This window comes from Amblyraja radiata, chromosome 21, assembly GCF_010909765.2.
Source record: "Amblyraja radiata isolate CabotCenter1 chromosome 21, sAmbRad1.1.pri, whole genome shotgun sequence".
Classification (NCBI taxonomy): Eukaryota; Metazoa; Chordata; class Chondrichthyes; order Rajiformes; family Rajidae; genus Amblyraja; species Amblyraja radiata.
Genome location: NC_045976.1, coordinates 31,810,857 through 31,830,965, shown reverse-complemented (window position 1 = coordinate 31,830,965; position 20,109 = coordinate 31,810,857). Strand labels below are relative to the sequence as shown.

The following is a 20,109-nucleotide window of genomic DNA, read 5'->3' as shown; positions in this document are numbered from 1 at the left end:
TATTGGTATATGATCCATAATGGATCTGTAATATTGTACATACTGAAACTTGCAATAAAACAGAACAGCTTACTGGAAGATCGAGATGTGCTGTTGACAAAAACATTGAGGAATTTTTTAGAAAACTGTGTATCGGCTTCAGGCGATGAATCCTCTGATGAATTCTCTACATCCTGTCTCTGCATGCAGTCTCCAAACTCATTGTCCATCTCCAGCTCACAGTTGTCACATAGCGTTGAGACCTCACTATCATCGCTCAAAATAGATGTGCAGCGTTTCAAACTAACTAGATCCAAAGTAGTGTTTTCATCTACCACCAGAGTATACTTGATGGAGTCGTAGGCCAGTGATTGGTCCAACTGTGTGCTGCCCGTCCTATGTAATGCAGAGAGTTCCCTCAGGCTGAAAGGTCCATTTGACGGGTCACTAAATGATATGGGTATTTTGGGAGTTGCATTATACAGAGAAAATGGACTTGAGCATTTACTGGTGGAGTCAGTTTCATTGTTAACTGGATTTGATGCCACCTGCACCTCCCAGGCTGAAGGTCTTGAAGATTTACTGAGTTCAATCAACTCATCTTCTGGAATAAATGCAACTTCTGGCTCTTCTCTGAAACTTGGAGCTTTGTCATCCTCATATGGTCTCACCCCGTGAAGGGAATCAACTGATTCCTCATATTTGAAACTTAATGTGGGGCTTGGAGCTGTAGCCTGTGTGATTCCTGTGTGGTCATATTCATTTGTACAATGGTTCTTCAAGTCAATATCGAGCTCTGCTTGCATTTCACAGGAGTCTATGCTTGTTGGAGTGAGTATCACCCCACAATTATCTCCTGCTGAGGCTTTGTTATGGGGTGGACTACTCAAAGCCATGTAGGGTACAGGTGGTCTATTTACAGGCATTGGCTCTAACTCTAGTTCATTGACTTCATTCTCTTTTTCTTCATCTTCAGAACACATAGAGTCACCAAAATCATTGTTTCTATTCATTATGACCAATTTGACATCTGTACCTTCAGAAGCTTCTCCACCCGAGTTGACTTGATTGCCTGAAGTGAGCAATAACTCACTATTATTGACTGGTTCAATCTCAATATCAGAGCATGAGGAAGTAGTCTCACTGAATGAATTAGTCTGCAGCCAGTACTCGTCTTTGACAGTGTGCGAGCCTTGCGAAATCATTGTGTTGACCATGTTACTGAGAAGCCAAGGAGAGTCGGAGCTTTCACTGAGATCAGGATCTGAATCATGATCAGAACATGAAGACTCAGAATCATTACTCAGTTCATCATTGCTGTTCTCTTCCTCATTCTCAAGCATTAGTGACTTATGGGTTGGAACTCGAGATAGTCCTTGATTGGGAACAATATCTAGATACGTTGGCCTGGCACTCTCTTCATTCTGACCTACTGGTCTGAACTTCGAATCTTTTGGTGAAATAACCTGTTCTTTAGCCTCATCGGCATTTTCCAGAGACACATCAATGGCATCTGTAATGTGGTCAGTTATTTGATCCGACTCTGTCATTTCTGTGGAAATATCTGAAGTGTTTTGATCCACTGCACTGTGAAATCTCACTGCATATCCACTCTCAAGGTTCCATTCGACAACTGGTTTCAAAGAATTGACGTTGGCACTGTTTGCCATCTTTATTGAGTACAATCGATCTTTTACACTTGCTGTACAGATTTCTCCCTCCCAATCAATCTCAGGATCAGAGTTGGGAGAGCTTGCTTCCTCAATCGAGTTGGTTAAGTGTGATGACCTTCCACTGCTGCTTTCACTGGTAAGATCTAACTCTGTTTCAGAGATGGAAGAAATCATGTTGCATGCAGCACTATTGTTGCAGGTTAGTCTGTCTTCCAGCTCCTCCAGTTCTGAGTCTGAACCTGAGGAACCAACATCCTCGCTTTGGTATGATTGTGTGAACTTTTTGCTACTTTTCGAGGTGAGATCTGCCACAATGCCCAGATCAGAGGAAGGAGAAGCTGTGTCACTACTGGAACCAGATAGTTGTGCATGGTTGTAAGTAGTCACTGGTGTCATGTGGTCAGGGTTCAACTCTGAGATCATGTTGGGAGCAGAAGAACTCATTGCAGTGGTGGGAGATTTCAAAACGATTCCTTCAAGAAGATTTGTCACAGAAGTTGTTTGCTCTGAATGTGGTCTGTTTGGTCTACTTGCAAGCTCAACCCCAAATTCTTGTTCCAATTCTGCATCAGACACAGGAGTATAGGAACCGTTGCTGAGGTTGGAAGATGATAGGCATTTGCTTGTGGCAGCAAAGTGGTGATCAGTTTCTAACTCAATGTTGATCCCCAGTTCCGAGGCTAGAGTGTACGTTTCGTTGCATCTAATATCAGGACTAAAATGTCCCATGGAACTGTTGTTAGTCAGGTCCTGTTCCGGCTCTGTGTCTGAACTTGCTAATGTTATATTGTCTGCTGCATTAGTTGGATGCACATTGCCATCATGACCTGGTTCCATCTCCGTGAAGGGGCTTGGTGACTTTCTATGAAAACCAAAAGACCCTGTCGGAGAGAGACAGTGTTTAGCGAGTTCTTTGTTTGCATGCAATGACGGATATGGCAATGATGGCAATATAACATTCTTATTATGATCCTCTATGAGTTGGGCAGCCTTGCTGTTACCGTATTCCAGAGTATCCCGTCGATTTCCTTCAAAATCGTATAGTAGTGGTTTCAAAGGTGACTGTGTTGCAGTTTCCATGTGTTTTACTGGTGATCCATTGGCATCTGTCCCAGTGTTAAGGGAGGTCAGACACCAACCAGCAGGATGGATACTGTCTTGGATACATTGATGTGGAGGAGTTAAATGACCTGCAATGACAAATAAAGTCCTTCAATGAAAGAAAGGATATTTCATTTTGGATCACTTCAGGTCCCAAAATGCTTTATGTGGCCCTTGTGGCTAAAGGGATCAGGGGGTATGGAGAGAAGGCAGGGATGGGATACTGAGTTGGATGATCAGCCATGATCATATTGAATGGTGGTGCAGGCTCGAAGGGCCGAATGGCCTACTCCTGCACCTATTTTCTATGTTTCTATGTTTATGTTCAAGTGATTTTTGAAATGCAGTCACTATTGTACTACATCAAGTGCATCAGTCAGTGTCCGCAGAACAAGTTGTTTCAAATAACAGCGAGATAAATGAGCAGATTATCTGCATTAGTGATGTTCGTTAACATTAGTGAAGTTAGTCAGGGCACCAAGTTTACTAAATGTGAAATCTTTACCCTTCAATATTGCACAGAAACATCAACCCATGTGAACTAAAGTCTCTGGAGTTGAGCTTGAATTCACAGTCTCCTGACTCAATCACTTTAGTGCAAACACACTGAAGAGAGGTGGAAAGATGAAGATACATTCTAATAACAAGAGATGAGGGGTGGTGCGAAAGGGGGTTGGGTAAATGTTCCTGAGAAACTCCATGCAACTCTTTGCCCTGTGAGTGCCAGAGGAAGGCAAGGGTGTGTTCCCAGCACAGTAGCATGCAACAACACAAAGGGTGGCTTCCTACTATTGAGCCAAATCTATACGGGGAGATATAATGCTGTAATAGGCCATTTTATTGCCCAGTCTGATAGTGTTCTCATTCTTGGGAATGCATCCCGAGCTCTATAAAACAAGATACCAGTGTATCACTTAAATATGAAACGGTGCTGCGTGAGATGAAACATTGGTTGCAATATATCAAGTACATATACTTAAGTGTTACTCAAAACCATGTAATTGGAGTCTGATTGCAATTTGTGTAAATTGCTGGAACCACACACCTTAATGATGAGTGGCTTTAATTATCAAATTATAAATTGCTATAACATTAGTGCAACTGCAATGGAAGGGAGCATATTTTACAACCTGCTCAAGCTTCCTTCTAAATCAGATGGGAGGCAGTGTGGGATTGTGCTGTTGGAAATAACATTGGTCAGGTCAGTGACGTGGGGAACGGAGGCATGAGGAAACTACAAAGAGAACGCAATCAGGATATAGAGGCCATTTAACCTACAAATCCACACATCTTTAGGATACGAGGGGAAACTGGAGCACCTGGGGGAAACTCATGCAGTCACCAGGAGAACGTGGAAACTCCACACAGACACAGCACCCAAAGTCAGGATTGAACCCGAGTCACTGGTGCCGTAAGTCAGCAGCTCTAACAACTGCACCACTGTGACATACTATGTTCTTTTCTATTCTTGTTTTATTCTAGACAAGTATGTTAAAACATTTACCCAGCACTGCCATTCGTCTGACCAACCTGTAACTATCAGATTTATTTTATTACAAATATCTAGCATTTGTAGTCTTCCAGCGATCTGTCCCATGCCAAATCCTTCATTTATGCCTTCAGTCCTGAAAAGAACTCAAACTCATTCCAGATGTATGTGAAAATATTGATATTGGTGGAATGGGGCTCTATCGAATAGCAGTGTAGGAGCTTATACCAGTGCTCTATGAATAGTACTAGGCTATTAGTTCGAGATAATAAACAATAGACAATAGGTGCAGGAGTAAGCCATTTGGTCCTTCGAGCCAGCACCGCCATTCACTGTGATCATGGCTGATCATCCACATTCAGTACATTCAATTGGAAGACAAAGTTTAATCTTATTCCAAGTGAAGCTCAGCCATTACAAAAATACAATGGGTAGATCCCTCTCTCTAAAACACCATCTATAACCATCATGTGGGAAAGACTTCAGAAATAGATTGGTACTCACCACTAGAGGAATGGAGCAGTGTTTCCTGCCAGCTAGCTTTCCTTGGAGAGAAACTGGTATTGTTATTGAGAGAATCCTGGAAATAAAAGGAACAATTCTGACAAATGCCAAAAACTTCACATCTCTCTAGCTATTCTTACAAGATAGACACAAAATGCTGGAGTAAATTAGTGGTTCAGACAGCATCTCTGGAGAGCATGGATAGGTAACGTTTCGGGTCGGGAACCTTCTTCAGACTGATTGCACGGGGGGAGCTGAAAGAAAGCTGGAAGAAGGGGCCGGACAAATCACGGTCAGGGACAGATAACCTCCGGTGAGGGGGTTTCCCTGATAAGCAGATTGTTGGACAAAGACTAGAGATAGACACGGGTAGACAACAGTGCTGGAGAAACTTAGCGGATGAGGCAGCATCTATGGAGTGAGGGGGGGGGGGGGGGAAGAAAGGAAGAGGCGGAGACAGTAGGCTTGTGGGAGAGCTGGGATGGGGAGGGGAAGGAGGGAGAAAGCAAGGACTATTGGGGGAGGGGGGGGGGGGGGGGGGAGTGGTGGTGTGGGAGGTGGAGGAGTGGAGGTGTTCACTAAACAATGATCGAGAATTTTTGGTAGTTTGGTGACATCCCTGGCTGGAGGTGATTTTAATTTAATTTTAGAACCTCAACTCAATTGAGCTAACTTCACAGAGAGAGATCTCAAAGCTCTCTTTGTTTCCATAACACAGTACCAGTATCGACATGCAGTGTAGCCCTGATCTATCAGATTTTTAAATCTCTGTGGGCGATTCCCAATATCTCACGGCGCTGGTTTGTCGTCGATGATCACCTATCATAATTATCATTTTTTTTTCTAGAAGCTGTTTGGTTTCTCACCAACCTGTGAGTGGGAGAGGGGTGTGGCAAGGTTTAAGGTGGTAGGTCTGGTCTGATGGGCAGTGCTGGCAGTGGGCGAGGGCAGCAACTCTCGTTCTTCCATGTCGTCAGTGTCATCAATCATTTCAAATTCTTGTAGATCATCCTGGAAGGAGCAGATCTCTGTGACGGCTTGTGGCGCACCCTTCACATCGAACATCAAGCAGTCCTAGACAAGACACAGCAGAGAATGCTTCAGGCAACAACAAAGAGGAATATAGAAACTAGTACATGAGAAACCAGTGTAGGGACAGTGGCATTTGTAAAATGGGGCGTTGGAAACCTGCATTTGATATGGCTTGGAGAAGATTTACGAAGAGGTGAGGTAATTTAGCTGTGAGGAAAATGAGTTGGAACAAAAGAGGCTGAGGGGAGATCAATCACATGCAAAAAATTGTGAGAGGTCCTAAAGGGAGAAAATAATTGACAGGCTTTGTTACCAGTGGCCAATACTCAGTGAGCAGATATAAGTGACGTCGAAGGAGAGGAGCGGAGCAAAACCTATTTACCAGACAAATGTCAAAGGCGGAAATCAACTGTCTGAAAGAGCAGTGGATGCAGAAACCCAAAGAACGTTTCATGTACCAGGAAAATAATTGATGTCATCTAACCCACAATGTTACAGACTATGACAGAATGCCCCTTTTTGGCTTCCCTGAACATGATAGGGCAAATGCTCTTCTATGCTTGAAATTACTTTCATTCCAATAAGGATATGGTTGTAATATATTGGAGAAAGCATATTGAGACAAAAATTCCGAAAGATTTTTCAAGCAGAAAGTGGGTTGGAAATGGTTATAGGGGAATCTAAACATTGTAACCACGCTAATTTTGGAGATGGCTTGGCTGAGAAGGTCAAATAATGTGATTAAGTAAAGGAAGGGATGCAGCAACGCTGCGGATGAGTTGGTGCAGAGTGCAGACTATGACAGTGAAACGGAGACTGGAGAAGAAACAGCCACAAGGAATGCACCATATAGGCAGATTGCCAAATGCGTTGATGGGATCTTTGACAAGTGACTGCTACTTTAAGCTAATCTACAATCTCCTGATGCAGCAAAAAGCATTTTACTGCTGGTTAATGGAAATCAATTTTCTGAAGCAAAGGCAATGGGTTGATGATTGGAGCCCATAGGTTTCCTGGTGAAGCTGTGATGGTGTGGAAATATTTCTACACAGAACAGCCTCCCACCAAACAGGTGATGGGTATTTAGCCAGATGCATCAATGGAAATGAAGTGAGATGGCATAACACATCAATGTCACTTAAATTCTCAGGGATGGGTTACAAATTAGGAGTAATTTTAATGATCAGACCAAGGCCATCAAGATGAACAACTTCTTCACAATCTGGTTACATTAATTTTACCCTTACATTATCAATTCTTCCTTCTACCTCCCAGCCTCTCCTATAGTCGATACTTCGCTGCATCTCCTTCCTACTGGCTGTCATTTCACATGATCTCCTGCTAAACCTATGATAACTTCCCTCTCTTGGATCATTTGCTACTTTTCTCTCTCATTGTGCATGCCCTGTTCAGTTATTTTAGACCTCTTAAAACCTTAGTGGATTCCTTCGAAATTTATTTTCCTCACTTGAACATACCCCAGCTTTTATATGGATATAAAATAATATCTATTGCATCAGCATCCGATCCTACTCGGGATCCGATGTCTCCTCCCCTTCCCCAGCCCTCGGGCTGTCTCCTCCCATCCCCCAGCCCTCGGGCTCCTCCCCCTCCCTTTTTCCTTTCTTCTCCCCGCCACCCCCCATCAGTCTGAAGAAGGGTTTCGGCCCGAAACGTTGCCTATTTCCTTCGCTCCATAGATGCTGCTGCACCCGCTGAGTTTCTCCAGCATTTTTGTGTACCTTCGATTTTCCAGCATCTGCAGTTCCTTCTTAAACTACTCTTGTATTCCCTGACCTCATCTTCCTGACCCACCTTGGCTCTGTGAGAGAGAAGCATGGGGAGGGGGGGGGGGGGTCTTTAAATCACCTGCGACCCTCAGATCTGTGGGATTATTGTGGTGGATTCAAATCTTTGCTTGACAGATTCAAAGATTCCAATCCCTTTAAACAAGAAGAAAATGCTTGGAATCTTTGTTTTTGTTTTTTGATGACCCTGAGGAAATCAATGAGCTGAATCAGCACTGCTGACGAAACTCAATATTCTCAGCCCAGAGCTCCAGCTCCAGGGGAGGGGGGGGGGACTGCTCTTGTTTCACTAATGAGCCGTGCAGGCCATGAATAATTCAGTCAATCTGCTTATTGCCTGGGTAATGGGCATGCTGAGAGTGGGGGTGAGTGAAGAGGCTGAGAGTGAGAGCCACAGAGATAGGCTGTTGACAGCTTTATCAGCCCCGACTAAACACTGAACCAGACAGGACAGTTTCCGTCAGTGGTGATGATTCTACTTTACCACATGTTTAATTCTAATTTAATTTATTTTCGTCATGTACAAAGGAGGCGAGAGAGACTGCTGTTCAGCCCAGTCGGTGTGGCACAAAGATAGTGCTCAAGTGGATGATTCACATTTCTCAGAAACTGCTGACGGACCCAGTGCACAGCTCCTAATCCTTCTCGGACATGTGGCTCAATGAAGTACTAAGATATATCTAATGGCTGTGAAAAGTAATACCACTTTATCAATTTACCCTATCAATGACAACATGTGCTGTTAAAATTGGTAATCATTTTTTGTTAAGCAGTAAAAACATTCTGCATTTGCACCGATGTCCATTTCACTGTTGCTTTTGCACTGTACTGCTGCATATATTTCAGGCAGACTGGTAGGGCAATATTTGACAGAAAAATGAGCTTGTAATTCATGTAATTGATGCAAATTATAGCTGTTCTGAAATTACTGTGACAAATAGTTTCCTTTTGCGATTACCCTGGTAAAATGATATGTTTCTGACTCGCAATAGCTTAAGGCCAATCAGCTATCTGGGATGTGTTCAAGAAGGAACTGCAGATGCTGGAAGATCGAAGGTACACAAAAATGCTGGAGAAACTCAGCGGGTGCAGCAGCATCTATGGAGCGAAGGAAATGGGCGACGTTTCGGGCCGAAATCCTTCTTCAGACTGATCAAGTCTGAAGAAGGGTTTCGACCCGAAACGTCGCCCATTTCCTTCGCTCCATAATTGCTGCTGCACCCGCTGAGTTTCTCCAGCATTTTTGTGTACCAGCTATCTGGGATTGCAGCCTGGATCACTGTCACAATGAACCTGTACCATTGATGGCTGGGAATTTCTGTTTGGTGCTAGGCCACCATCAACTGGGCAATGGAACAGGGAGCAGGGTCACTGAGAATGCGAATGCAACAGGAGACTGGACAACTCAGGTGACTGGATTACTGTTAATTGGGAACAGGCACAGGGACTGCCATCTGGGAAAGGAATACTAATACTGGGAATTGAACTATGGGCTATGTCATTTTGCACTGAGCTATTGATACATCAATGTTTTATGAAGCAGAAATTCTCCTGGATAAGTGTAATCAACAGCATTTCAGGAAATTATATAGTTTTAAGACCGGGTATTTTTGGGAGAATGACCAGTACTTGATCCAGGTCAACGCCCCCAGTGAAAAGTGTTGTACTGTACGTCACTTGGATGAGACATCAAGGAAGAAATACATATTGGTCCTTTGTACTCCACTTCTGAAATTTAGTTCCATTGGCTTCACCAAATGATTTGTGGCGGCTGACCAAAAAGGATTCTGAAAAATGATTAGTGGCAGCCTTAATCTGACAACAGAGGAAGCACATGATGTCTCAGTATAGGGGTGGGTTAAAGCTATAAAGAACCTATGATTTATCTGAGCTGGTTGTGTTTGATAGGGTAGTGTGGAAGGATTTTTATATCCGAACCACACTGTAAAAAATGTGGGGATTTTTTATTTGATGGAGAAATGTTTAGTGACCGGAGTGTTGAGTACACACAGCTGGAGTACTGTGCACAATTCTAATCAACACACTGTAGGAATAATGTGATTGCAATGAAGAGAGTGTAAAAGAGATTCCTGGGATTATGACTGGATGTTTCAGTTATGAGGAGAGACAGGATAGACTAGAATTTTTCCCTGGTGTGAAGGAGGCAGAAGGGGAGCCTAATAGAAATGACCAACATTATGAGGAGCATTGATAGGGTAGATAGCAGGAATTCCTTCCTAATAACAGAGATATCTAAAGCTAGAGCGCATAGGTTTAGGTAAAGAACATAAGTCTTAGAGAGGATCTGGGGGAAAAACATTTTCCCCAGGAACCAGTTGGAATCTGGAACACACTTTCTGAGTGGGTGCTGGAGGCAGATACGCTCACAATATTTAAAAGCATGAAGTTAATGCATTGAAGGCCATGGAGCAAGTGCTGATGAATTGGATCAGTTTATGTAGATATTTGATGATTTGCTGGGAACTGGTCAGAGGAACAACCCATTTCTATTTTGCCATACACCCTCCCACATTCAACATTGATCCAGGCATTCCTGATGGGTGCACAGGTTTTCAGACACTGATGATTATTTCCTTTCTGGTTCTAGTTTATGTTAACCTATATCTTAACACAATGCCAATAATTTCCTAGTTCAGCAGACTTCAAACAAAAACAGTGGGAGAGTGCTAGAGATGTATAGAAGGTTGAGAATTGTGTCATTTAATTCCCACTGCCACAATCTTGTCATGTTGACTAAAAACTAAGATTTTTTTTTCATTCATGTCCAAATAATGTAAAAAAGGAAAACAGAATTAACCTTTAGAAAGCAGCTCAAATCAAATCTCCAAGAGCACCTGGTACATCTGCAACATTGCAAGTTTAGGAGTATTTCAGTTTCATTCTGTTTCTCTGATTGATTTGATGCCAAATGCCAGCACTTATAACTGAATCCAATGCCTGTATTAATATTTCCATTGAAAATACAAGCAAGGTCATTTTAAACTTTTAAGTCGCTGCCTGTCATGTACAGCGATTCTGAGAATTGTTCTCACTGGTAAAAAGGTTCTTAAAATATCCACTATTTCATACAATGTTTCACCATCAAACATTCATTATACCCAAAGCAACATTTTGATATCAGTGTGCCCGCCCTATGCATTTGGCAGTCTCTAGCTTTTGTAACTTACATTTATCTACTCAGCTAGTTATATAGAAAATCTTTTGAACAGCACCAACCAGTGCAGTGTTAACTGGTTCCTACCCCTGTGAGGAGAAAATTTAATCAACCGCAAGTGTAATTTGGCATTTGAAATTGGAATAACAGAAAGTGTCTTTAGAATGTTGCTGATGAGTACAGGGCCCTTACCTTCTCATAGGGGTCAGAGTCATAATTCAGCCCAATTCCACAATCATCAGTAATCTCAGACAAATCCTCATCGTCAAACTCCTCCAGGCTGATATCGTGAGCAGGTCTATTAAGAAGAGAACCATAACAATAACATTAAAGATAGCGTGAAATTAAAAATAAAGTTACATTTACTCAGTGGTTCTGGCAGCACCTGTGGACAGAGAAACGGTTGATACTTCAGTTCAATACAACTCAAACACAACTGAACTCATACACTTTACTCCAATACTGATGTACAACACTCACATCTTACACACATTGGTATCTACCCAACAATGACTGTCACTGCATACTCCCTAGATCTACACTGCTGGAGAACGTTTCTTGCATTTTCAACTGCAACACTACACTGGAGGAGCATCCCTTTAATTGCCACAACCACAAATGATGGGAGAAGAGTGTTGCCGGGGCTTGGCTATCATAAAGTTAGATGCCAGCAGAAATCAGAGGTTAATGGTGCACTTCAATTCAACACAACCTGTCAAAGCCAACGTCCCCTGTATTACAAACTCTTCTGTATGAAAATGTCCAATTGGTACAAATGATGCCTCTCACCTACACACAGGACCACATTTTGTGCATATTAACATTTCAGACGCACAAGACATTTCTCCTGGCCAAATCCTCTAAGAGTAATTTATTCCTTCTTTTGAAAATCAAAGAGAACTGCAACTCTATCAGATTCAACACAAAGGGTTGCTACCTTCTGTGGAAGAGTGTAATAGACATCGATCAGGTAATTGTTGAACAGATTGCACTTTACCATATGCACAGTAGGGCACTCTTTCAATTTCTGGTTGTGAAGGAAATAGCCACAACTGCTATGTGTTTGATTAAGCACAACCTGCACATACTGAAACCAGTTTTTGTGTACTAACTTCAAAAGGCATATCGGAGAAGAGAGAAAAAGATAGGTCATCACTTCCTCTGGCTCCTCTTCCAGCAACTCAAGCCTCAGCACCAGTTGGTTTAGAATGAGGATAAACATGTACCGAGTTACACAGCATACTGCAGTCAGACTGGGACTGAGGCAGATGGGGAAGTCTGAGTGATACACAATCGCACCGTTTCCGGCCTCACTAAGGGTTTTGGTCGGGGGCTGATGCTGCCTGCCGATGAGTGGGCAGGAGTTATTCTGAAGCACAGAGAAAGGCTATAAAAAGGTAAATGAAATTCTTAGTTTTTGTACCCAGACAAAGGCAGCCAGGTAAGTTTTTGAGACAATAACTTATAGCATACAAAATATATACCTTTAAAACAGGCATTAAATAGAAAAATCATGGGATAACTCCACCAGAGAGCCGACGCTCTTTGTAGAACAACAACCTCTCGCTGTGGTTGCTGTTCTACAAATGCAAATGAGGAGTTAAGACTGAATTTGACCAAGGCCCTGTTTAAGGCATAATTTACATCACAGCACATAATATCTAATGTTTAGTATATAATCTTCTTCAGACCAAATTTGGACTGTTGCATTCAATTCTTGATATCATACTTAGAGAAATATTAGTCTTAGAGGTGCCGCATAATTCGTAGAGGATCCTTAGGGAAAGGGTTTACTTGTATTTGGATAAACGTGGGATTATTAGGGATAGTTAGCATGGCTTTATGTGGAGTTTGTCATGCCTTACAAACTTGAATGAGTTTTTTTGAGGAAGTGACAAAGATGATTGCTAAGGACAGGTCAGTGGATGTCACTAACATGCACATTTGTAAGGCATTTGACAAGGTCCTCCATGGTAGGCTAATCCAGAAGATTAAGATGAGTGGGCTCCAAAGTGAGTTGGTGGATTGGATTCAAACCTGGCTTGGACAAAGTTGACAGGACTATGACCAGTGGTATTCCGTGGGGATCAGTATAGGGACTCCTGTTGTTTATGATATAAATGACTGGAATGAAAATGTAGATGAGCTGATTAGTATGGTTGGAGTGGAACAAAAATTAGTGGAGTTGTCGATGATCAGGTTTGTTAAAGGAAACAACGGGATATTAAACAGTTATAGACTTTAGACTTTACTTTAGAGATACAGTGTGAAAACAGGCCTTTCGGCCCACCGAGTCTGTGCTGACTAGCAAACACCCGTACACTAGCACTATCCTTCACAGTGGGGACATATTGCAATTTTACCAAAGCCAATTAACCTACAAACCTGTATGTCTTTGGAGTGTGGGAGGAAACCGGAGCACCCAGAGAAAACCCACACGGTCACAGGGAGAACGTACAAACTCCATTCAGATAGCACCCGTAGTCAGGATCGAACCCGGGTTTCTGGCGCTGTCGGCAGCAACTCTATCACTGCGCCACTGTACCGCCCCTGTGCCATTGTAGATGTGGGTGGAGAAATGGCACTTGAAATTTAATCCAGACAAGTGTGAGGTGTGACACCTTGGGAGGTCAAAGGTAAGAGGAAAGAAAACAGTAAATAGCGAGGTTTTTAGGAGTATTGTTGCACATGGAGAAATCCTGGAGTACAAGTCCATAGCTCTCTGGAATGGCAACACAAGTAGATAAGAGTGGTAAAGAAGGTGTATGGCATGCTTGGCTTCATTGTCAGAGCATTGACTATAAATCAGGAAATCACGTTGGAGCTGTATCAAACTTTGGTTGGGCTGCATTTGAGGTAACTTGTGCAGTTCTGGTCACTCCATTGCAGGAAGGATGTGGTGACTTCAGAGATGGTGTAAAAGATATTCACCGGGATTTTGCCTGTATTGGAGAGTATAAGGAATGGTTGTCAAACTTGGATAGTTTTCTTTGGAGCATCAGCCTGAGGAGAGCGGAGACAGAACTCTGTAAAATGAGAGGCATACATAGGATAGATAGTCAGGTCTGTACCCAGGGTTGAAATGTCTCGGCATGGCCTAAAGGTGAGAAGGATCATAAAATCATAAGTGATAGGAGCAGAATTCCGACGTTCGGCCCATCAAGTCGACTCCGCCATTCAATCATAGCTGATCTATCTCTCCCTCTTAACCCCATTATCCTGCCTTCTCCCCATAACCTCTGACACCCGTACTAATCAAGAATCTATCTATCTCTGCCTTAAAAATATCCACTGACTTGGCCTCCACAGCCTTCTGTGGCTAAGAATTACACAGATTCACCACCCTCTGACAAAAGAGAAAGTTTAAAGGTTTTGCGCAAGGCCAATTTTTGTTTATACACAGAGAGTGGTAGATGCCTGGAATGTGTAGCCAGGGGGATGGTGGACACAGATGCAATAGTGACATTTAGCAAGCATTTAGACAGGCACATGAACATGCAGGGATGGAGGGATATGCACCCCGCAGGTAGATGGGATTAATTTAATTTGGAATCATGGTCAGTATTGTACCGTTCAATGTTCTATGTTCTATGTAATACAGTTACCAAAATAATGCTGGGGTTTCGATGATCATATCATGAAGATAGTTTGCATCAATTTGCCTCATATTCTGCTGTAATTAGACTAGATGACTTACAAAAGGAATGAGACCAGGATATTTGGTTAAATATTAAAGAGCCTGAGCATGATTAAATTAGACGGAATATTAAAAGATCAATGTGAAAATTAGAATCATGGTCTGAATGGAATATGAAAGGATCTGAGCAGTAAACAGGGGGGAGAAAATAAACTGGGGGAGATTCAACAGTGTATAGGGGACGAGGCAGTAGGAGCACATTTAGTGGTGTGAGAAAGGATAAAATCAACATGGGCTTAAATCAGTTTGTGTGCAGGATCACCCTAAGATCTTTTTTATTTCACCAAGCTTTTACACCCTCACTTCCTTCAGTTAGGGAGCCATTCAACTGCGTGCCCACCCAACTTCTAATATTCAGGTGAGACATACTGTCAAGGTGCACACACACAAAATTGCTTTCCCAAGGTGTATGACAGCGGCCCTTGTCCAGGGAATCAGCAGTCACAATACATAGAAACATAGAAAGCAGGTGCAGGAGGAGGCCATTTGGCCCTTCGAGCCAGCACCACCATTTATTGTGATCATGGCTGATCGTCCCAAATCTATAACCCGTGCCTGCCTTCTCCCCATATCCCTTGATTCCACTAAACCCTAGAGCTCTATCTAACTCTCTCTTAAATCCATCGAGTGATTTGGCCTCCACTACCCTCTGTGGCAGAGAATTCCACAAATTCACAACTCTCTGGGTGAAAAAGTTTTTTCTCACCTCAGTCTTAAATGGCCTCCCATTTATTCTAAGACTGTGGCCCATGGTTCTGGATTCACCCAACATTGGGAACATTTTTCCTGCATCTAGTTTGTCCAGTCCTTTTATAATGTTATACGTTTCTATAAGATTCCCCCTCATCCTTCTAAACTCCTGTGAATACAAGCCTAGTCTTTTCAATCTTTCCTCATATGACAGTCCCGCCATCCCAGGGATCAATCTCGTGAACCTACGCTGCACTGCCTCAATCACAAGGATGTTCTTCCTCAAATAAGGAGACCAAAACTGTACACAATACTCCAGATGTGGTCTTACCAGAGCCCTATACAACTGCAGAAGAACCTCTTTACTCCTATACTGAAATCCTCTTGTTATGAAGGCCAACATTCCATTGGCTTTCTTCACTGCCTGCTGTACCTGCACGCCAACTTTCAGTGACTGGTGTACAGGGACACCCAGGTCTCGCTGTACCTCCCCCTTATCTAACCTAACCCCATTGAGATAATAATCTGCCCTCTTGTTTTTGCCGCCAAAGTAGATAACCTCACATTAATTTATATTAAACTGCATCTGCCACAGATCTGACCACTCACTCAACCTGTCCAGGTCACCCTGCAACCTCCTAACATCCTTTTCACAGTTCACACTGCCACCCAGCTTTATGTTATCCACAAACTTGCTAGTGTTGCTCCTAATTCCCTCTTCCAAATCATTATATATATGGTAAACAGTTGCGGCCCCAACACCGAGCCTTGCAGCACTCCACTCGCCACCGCCTGCCATTCTGAAAAGGACCCGTTCACTCCTACTCTTTACTTCCTGTCTGCCAACCAATTTTCTATCCATGTCAACACCCTACCCCCAATACCATGTGCTCTAATTTTAGTCACCAGTCTCCCGTGCGGGACCTTATCAAAGGCTTTCTGAAAGTCTAGATACACTACATCCACTGGCTCCCCTTCATCCATTTTACTTGTCACATCCTCAAAAAATTCCAGAAGATTAGTCAAGCATGATTTCCCTTTGGGAAATAGAGCCTTTGGGACTGAAAATGGTGGAGGCACAAAAAACAATCAAACCTGCTGCACTTGATCTGAGCAGATATTCTAGTAAACACATTGCATCATCTTGCTTTTCTGCTATTATATGCAAATGACAGGTTTCATTAATGGGAGGCCTCATTAATTTTGATCCTTCCATTTGAATCGAAGAAGAACCCTCGCTTGATACTCTGGCTTTATATTTCACTTAGGTTTAAAGCTTCAAGAGCCACAGGGCTATTTCATAACATCACATACAGGGTACAGACTAGGCCAAGAACTAGTTCATCGAAGAGCAGGGATATGTAGGCTTTGAAAAGGGTGCAGAGGCAGTTTACTAGAATGATTCCTGGATTAAGGGGTATTAGCTACAAGGGGAGGTTGGACAGACTTGGATTGTTTTCTCTGGAACACCAGAGGTTGCGGGGAGAGCTAATAATATATATAAATTATGAGAGGCATAGATAGGATAGGCAGTCAGAACATTTTTCACGGGATGAAAAAAATCAAATACTTGAGGGCGTAGCTTTAACGTGATAGGAGCAAAGTTTCAAGGGGATGTGTGAGGCAAATTTATTTTAAACAGAGGGTGTGAAGTCCGTGGAACACACTGCCTGGGTTGGTGGTAGGGGAACATATGATAGTGGCATTTATGAGACTTTTGGATAAACAGATGGATATGCAGGGAAACGAGGGATATGGATTACGTGCAGGTAGATAAGAGTTGCATTTGATATCATGTGCAGCACCTACATTGTGTGCTGAAGGGCCTGCTTAGTGCTGCACTGTTCTAGTTGTTGATATTTGTTTGTACAGAATACATACAGTGTATTTGCATTTGTGGCATTGAGTATAAAGGTGGCAAGTCATGTTGCAGCTGTATAAAACACTGATTAAGCCACATTTAGAACATTGAGCAGAGTTCTGGTCATCACATTACTGGAAGGGTGTGGAAGCTTTGAAGAGGGTGCAGAAAAAGTTCACCGAGAGGTTGCCTGAATTGGGAAGTATAAGCGTCTCGACCCGAAACGTTACCCATTTCTTCTCCTGGTTCCATCAATAAAAAACTTCTGAGATGACTTCTCTTCTTGGTCTTTCTCCAATACCTCCGCACAGTCCCAGATGTCCAGCCTTGGCCCTGCTCATCTACATGCTGCCCCTGGCAACATCATCTGAAAACCCTCAGATCTACCTTGCTACCACTTCTATCAATCTCTCTGCTGCTTATCCAATCTCCATCATTGCTTTCGCAGAAATTTCATTCATTTACGCCTGATCCCACGGTCTTTGATTCCAATCACAAATTCTTCCTCTAGCCACTGACTTTATCACTCTTTCTTGGAATTATTTGAAACCCTTAACAGACCTTACAAAATCCCAAGCTTCTGACCTCAACCCATCTCCATCATGAAGACTATTTTCTAAATCCACTCTTGAAACCTGTTAATATCTGTACTACCTTAGAATTGAACTATTCCATTGTTATTTGTTACATCATTGCATCATTGGTTTTGAAATCCTTTCATGATGTTGCCCCTTCCTTACTCTGTAATCTTCTCCTACAATCCTCTGGGAATTCAAAGCTCTTCCAATTATGGCCTCTTGGCCATCTCGTTTCCACCACTCTGTCACAGGAATCTGTGCCTCACCTCCTTTTCCCACCTCCAGAATGATGTCCCTCAACTTCTTCACCTTCCCACCTCTTTTCTTTTTAAATGATGTTCTTCCAAACGTTATCCATCTTTTAATCAGACCTGATATTTATTTAAAGACACACACAAAATGCTGGAATAACTCAGCGAGACAGGCAGCATCTCTGGAGAGAATGAATGGGTGAGGTTTCAGGTCTCGACCCGAAACATCGCCCATTCCTTCTCTCCAGAGATGCTTCCTGTCCCACTGAGTTACTCCAGCATTTTGTGTCCATCTTTGATTTAAACCAACATCTGCAGTTCCTTCATACTGATATTTCTTTATTTGGCTGTGTACCAATTTTTATTTGATAATGTTCAAGTGAATATTATGTATATTGCACAACAAAGAAATAGACCACTCATTCCAATAAGCTTATAATGGTGTTTACAGCCTACATGAACCTCCTCCCACCCATCTAACACTAGCAGCATAACTTATCAGTAATTATTGTTTGTGTAGTTATGAAGTTTCCCCTTCAGTACCTGAATTCTCTAACATCTCTAAAATATGCTCCTTCAAATCTTTTTGTTCGAGTCTATGACTGCCTGTTCTTATCTCAGTGGTTCAAATTTTGCTGCCTGCTCTGAATCGAAAGTGCAATCAGATTATATGGAGTGTTTTGTCTTATTAAAAGTGCAAAATAATTCAAGCTGTTCTTGGTGTGTATAATTAGATGAGTGGATGTACAGTTATGTCTATGGGCATGTATGAGGGTGTTTACATCAGGATGCATTGTTAAGCAGATAGGGTGTGTACATCTTGAATCTATAGATTGATGACTGAATGGCTGATTGCATAGTGGTGTGTAGTTGGCTCGGTGTTCACATGCGGGGCTGAGAGGATGTGTTTGTATGTAGAAGGGTGTGCGTAATGAGGGAAGGGTGATTTAAATTCCACTTGGAAATAAATAACACAAATCACATTAACATTTCAGTCACCCACAACAAACCCTGCGACGATCCGATGTTCCAGCAAACCACATAAATATCACTGGTTGGCTGCTGGGCCCAATGCTGACTTGACTTAGCGTTTTCAGTCATTACCTGCAGTATTTTTATCCTCGGAATATTCCCGTACCAAATAATTTGTATCGCAGCCGATTCCCCCCCCCCCCCCAATTCTTAAAATATATTTTAAAATTAAAATAAAGCCCTAATCATTAAATGACATATTGTGGCCGGGTTTAGTTGATAATTAATAGGTAATTGCATCAGTTTCTGCACGACTGTAGCAAAAATAACAGAGGTAAGGATCTTACAATTGTTAACATATTACGTTTATAATCTATATATCATCTACTCTTACCTGCAGCCTGGAGGGGAGAGAGAGTGGAAGGTTGACAGTGAAAACATCTCAGTGGGATCCGCCATCTTCTGACTCAAAAAAATAACCCAAGGACACAAGAGGCTTTGCAATTGATGGGAGGGAGAAAAATAAAAATCAAAGCTTCCAGTTCAGGTTTACACCGCAAACAGACAGCAATCCGCGTTCTTCACGTGCATCAGGAGCTTTGAAGGTGGGAACAATAAATCGATACTTTAATTACTAAACGGACCAGATGTAGTAATATCATATAATGTGCAAGGAAGCGACCAGCACTGCGGAGCATTTAGACGCCGTCACTAACTCGGCTGCCTCGCCACCGAGTCCTGGGACTGACTGTCCTTCGCATTTGGGGCACCGGTTTGCGTCGAAACCCCAGAGTATGTGGGGAGGAGGTTTTTTTTTTTTGTTGCAGAGCTAGCTTTTACATAACCGCATTGCAAACCAGCTCGGTTCCTGCTGCATCCAGCTCCTCGCATTGACTGTGCAGAGGGATGTTGCAGATAAAACGAGGGGAGGGAGGGGGATGAACACGTCACCGTGAAGACGGGAAAGAGGAGAACATTGTGTTTTTTCCCCCACCCGTCCCTTCAACCTCCCCTTCCCCTTCCCCTCCCGACCTAACCTCCACCGGCGTGACTTTGCAAATAGCGACGCTCAGATTTATATTGAACTGAGACTTGATTCAGACAGAATTCGAAGCGAGCGCTGTCCGAAGCCATTGGGTGCTGAATTAATCAAAAATGCGACAACGAACCTTGCAAAAATAATTACTGTATCAAGTCACCCAGACTACTTAATTGAACCTGAATTTATGTAACATCTTTAATGTTATGCAATCGTTCCTGAACATAGCTTGACATGGAAGCAGGTAAGAGGTTTGACAG

General features: G+C 42.6%; 1 protein-coding gene across 2 annotated transcripts in view; it reads right to left on the bottom strand.

Moving 5' to 3' along the window:
- Positions 1–19,743, bottom strand: part of mapk8ip2 (mitogen-activated protein kinase 8 interacting protein 2) — a 43,272-nt gene extending 23,529 nt beyond the window's left edge. The window contains exons 1-6 of one of the 2 annotated variants that reach the window (XM_033039965.1): positions 19,205–19,742; positions 10,954–11,059; positions 5,617–5,820; positions 4,747–4,822; positions 2,654–2,842; positions 74–2,533 (exon numbers count right to left, since the gene is read on the bottom strand). In XM_033039965.1, coding sequence (XP_032895856.1) covers positions 74–2,533; positions 2,654–2,842; positions 4,747–4,822; positions 5,617–5,820; positions 10,954–11,059; positions 19,205–19,269 — 3,100 coding nt within the window. In that variant the 5' untranslated portion in view covers positions 19,270–19,742. Of the gene's footprint in view, positions 1–73; positions 2,843–4,746; positions 4,823–5,616; positions 5,821–10,953; positions 11,060–19,204 lie in introns of both variants that reach the window. The other variant, XM_033039964.1, reaches the window with a different exon arrangement.
- Positions 19,744–20,109: the final 366 nt, after the last annotated feature.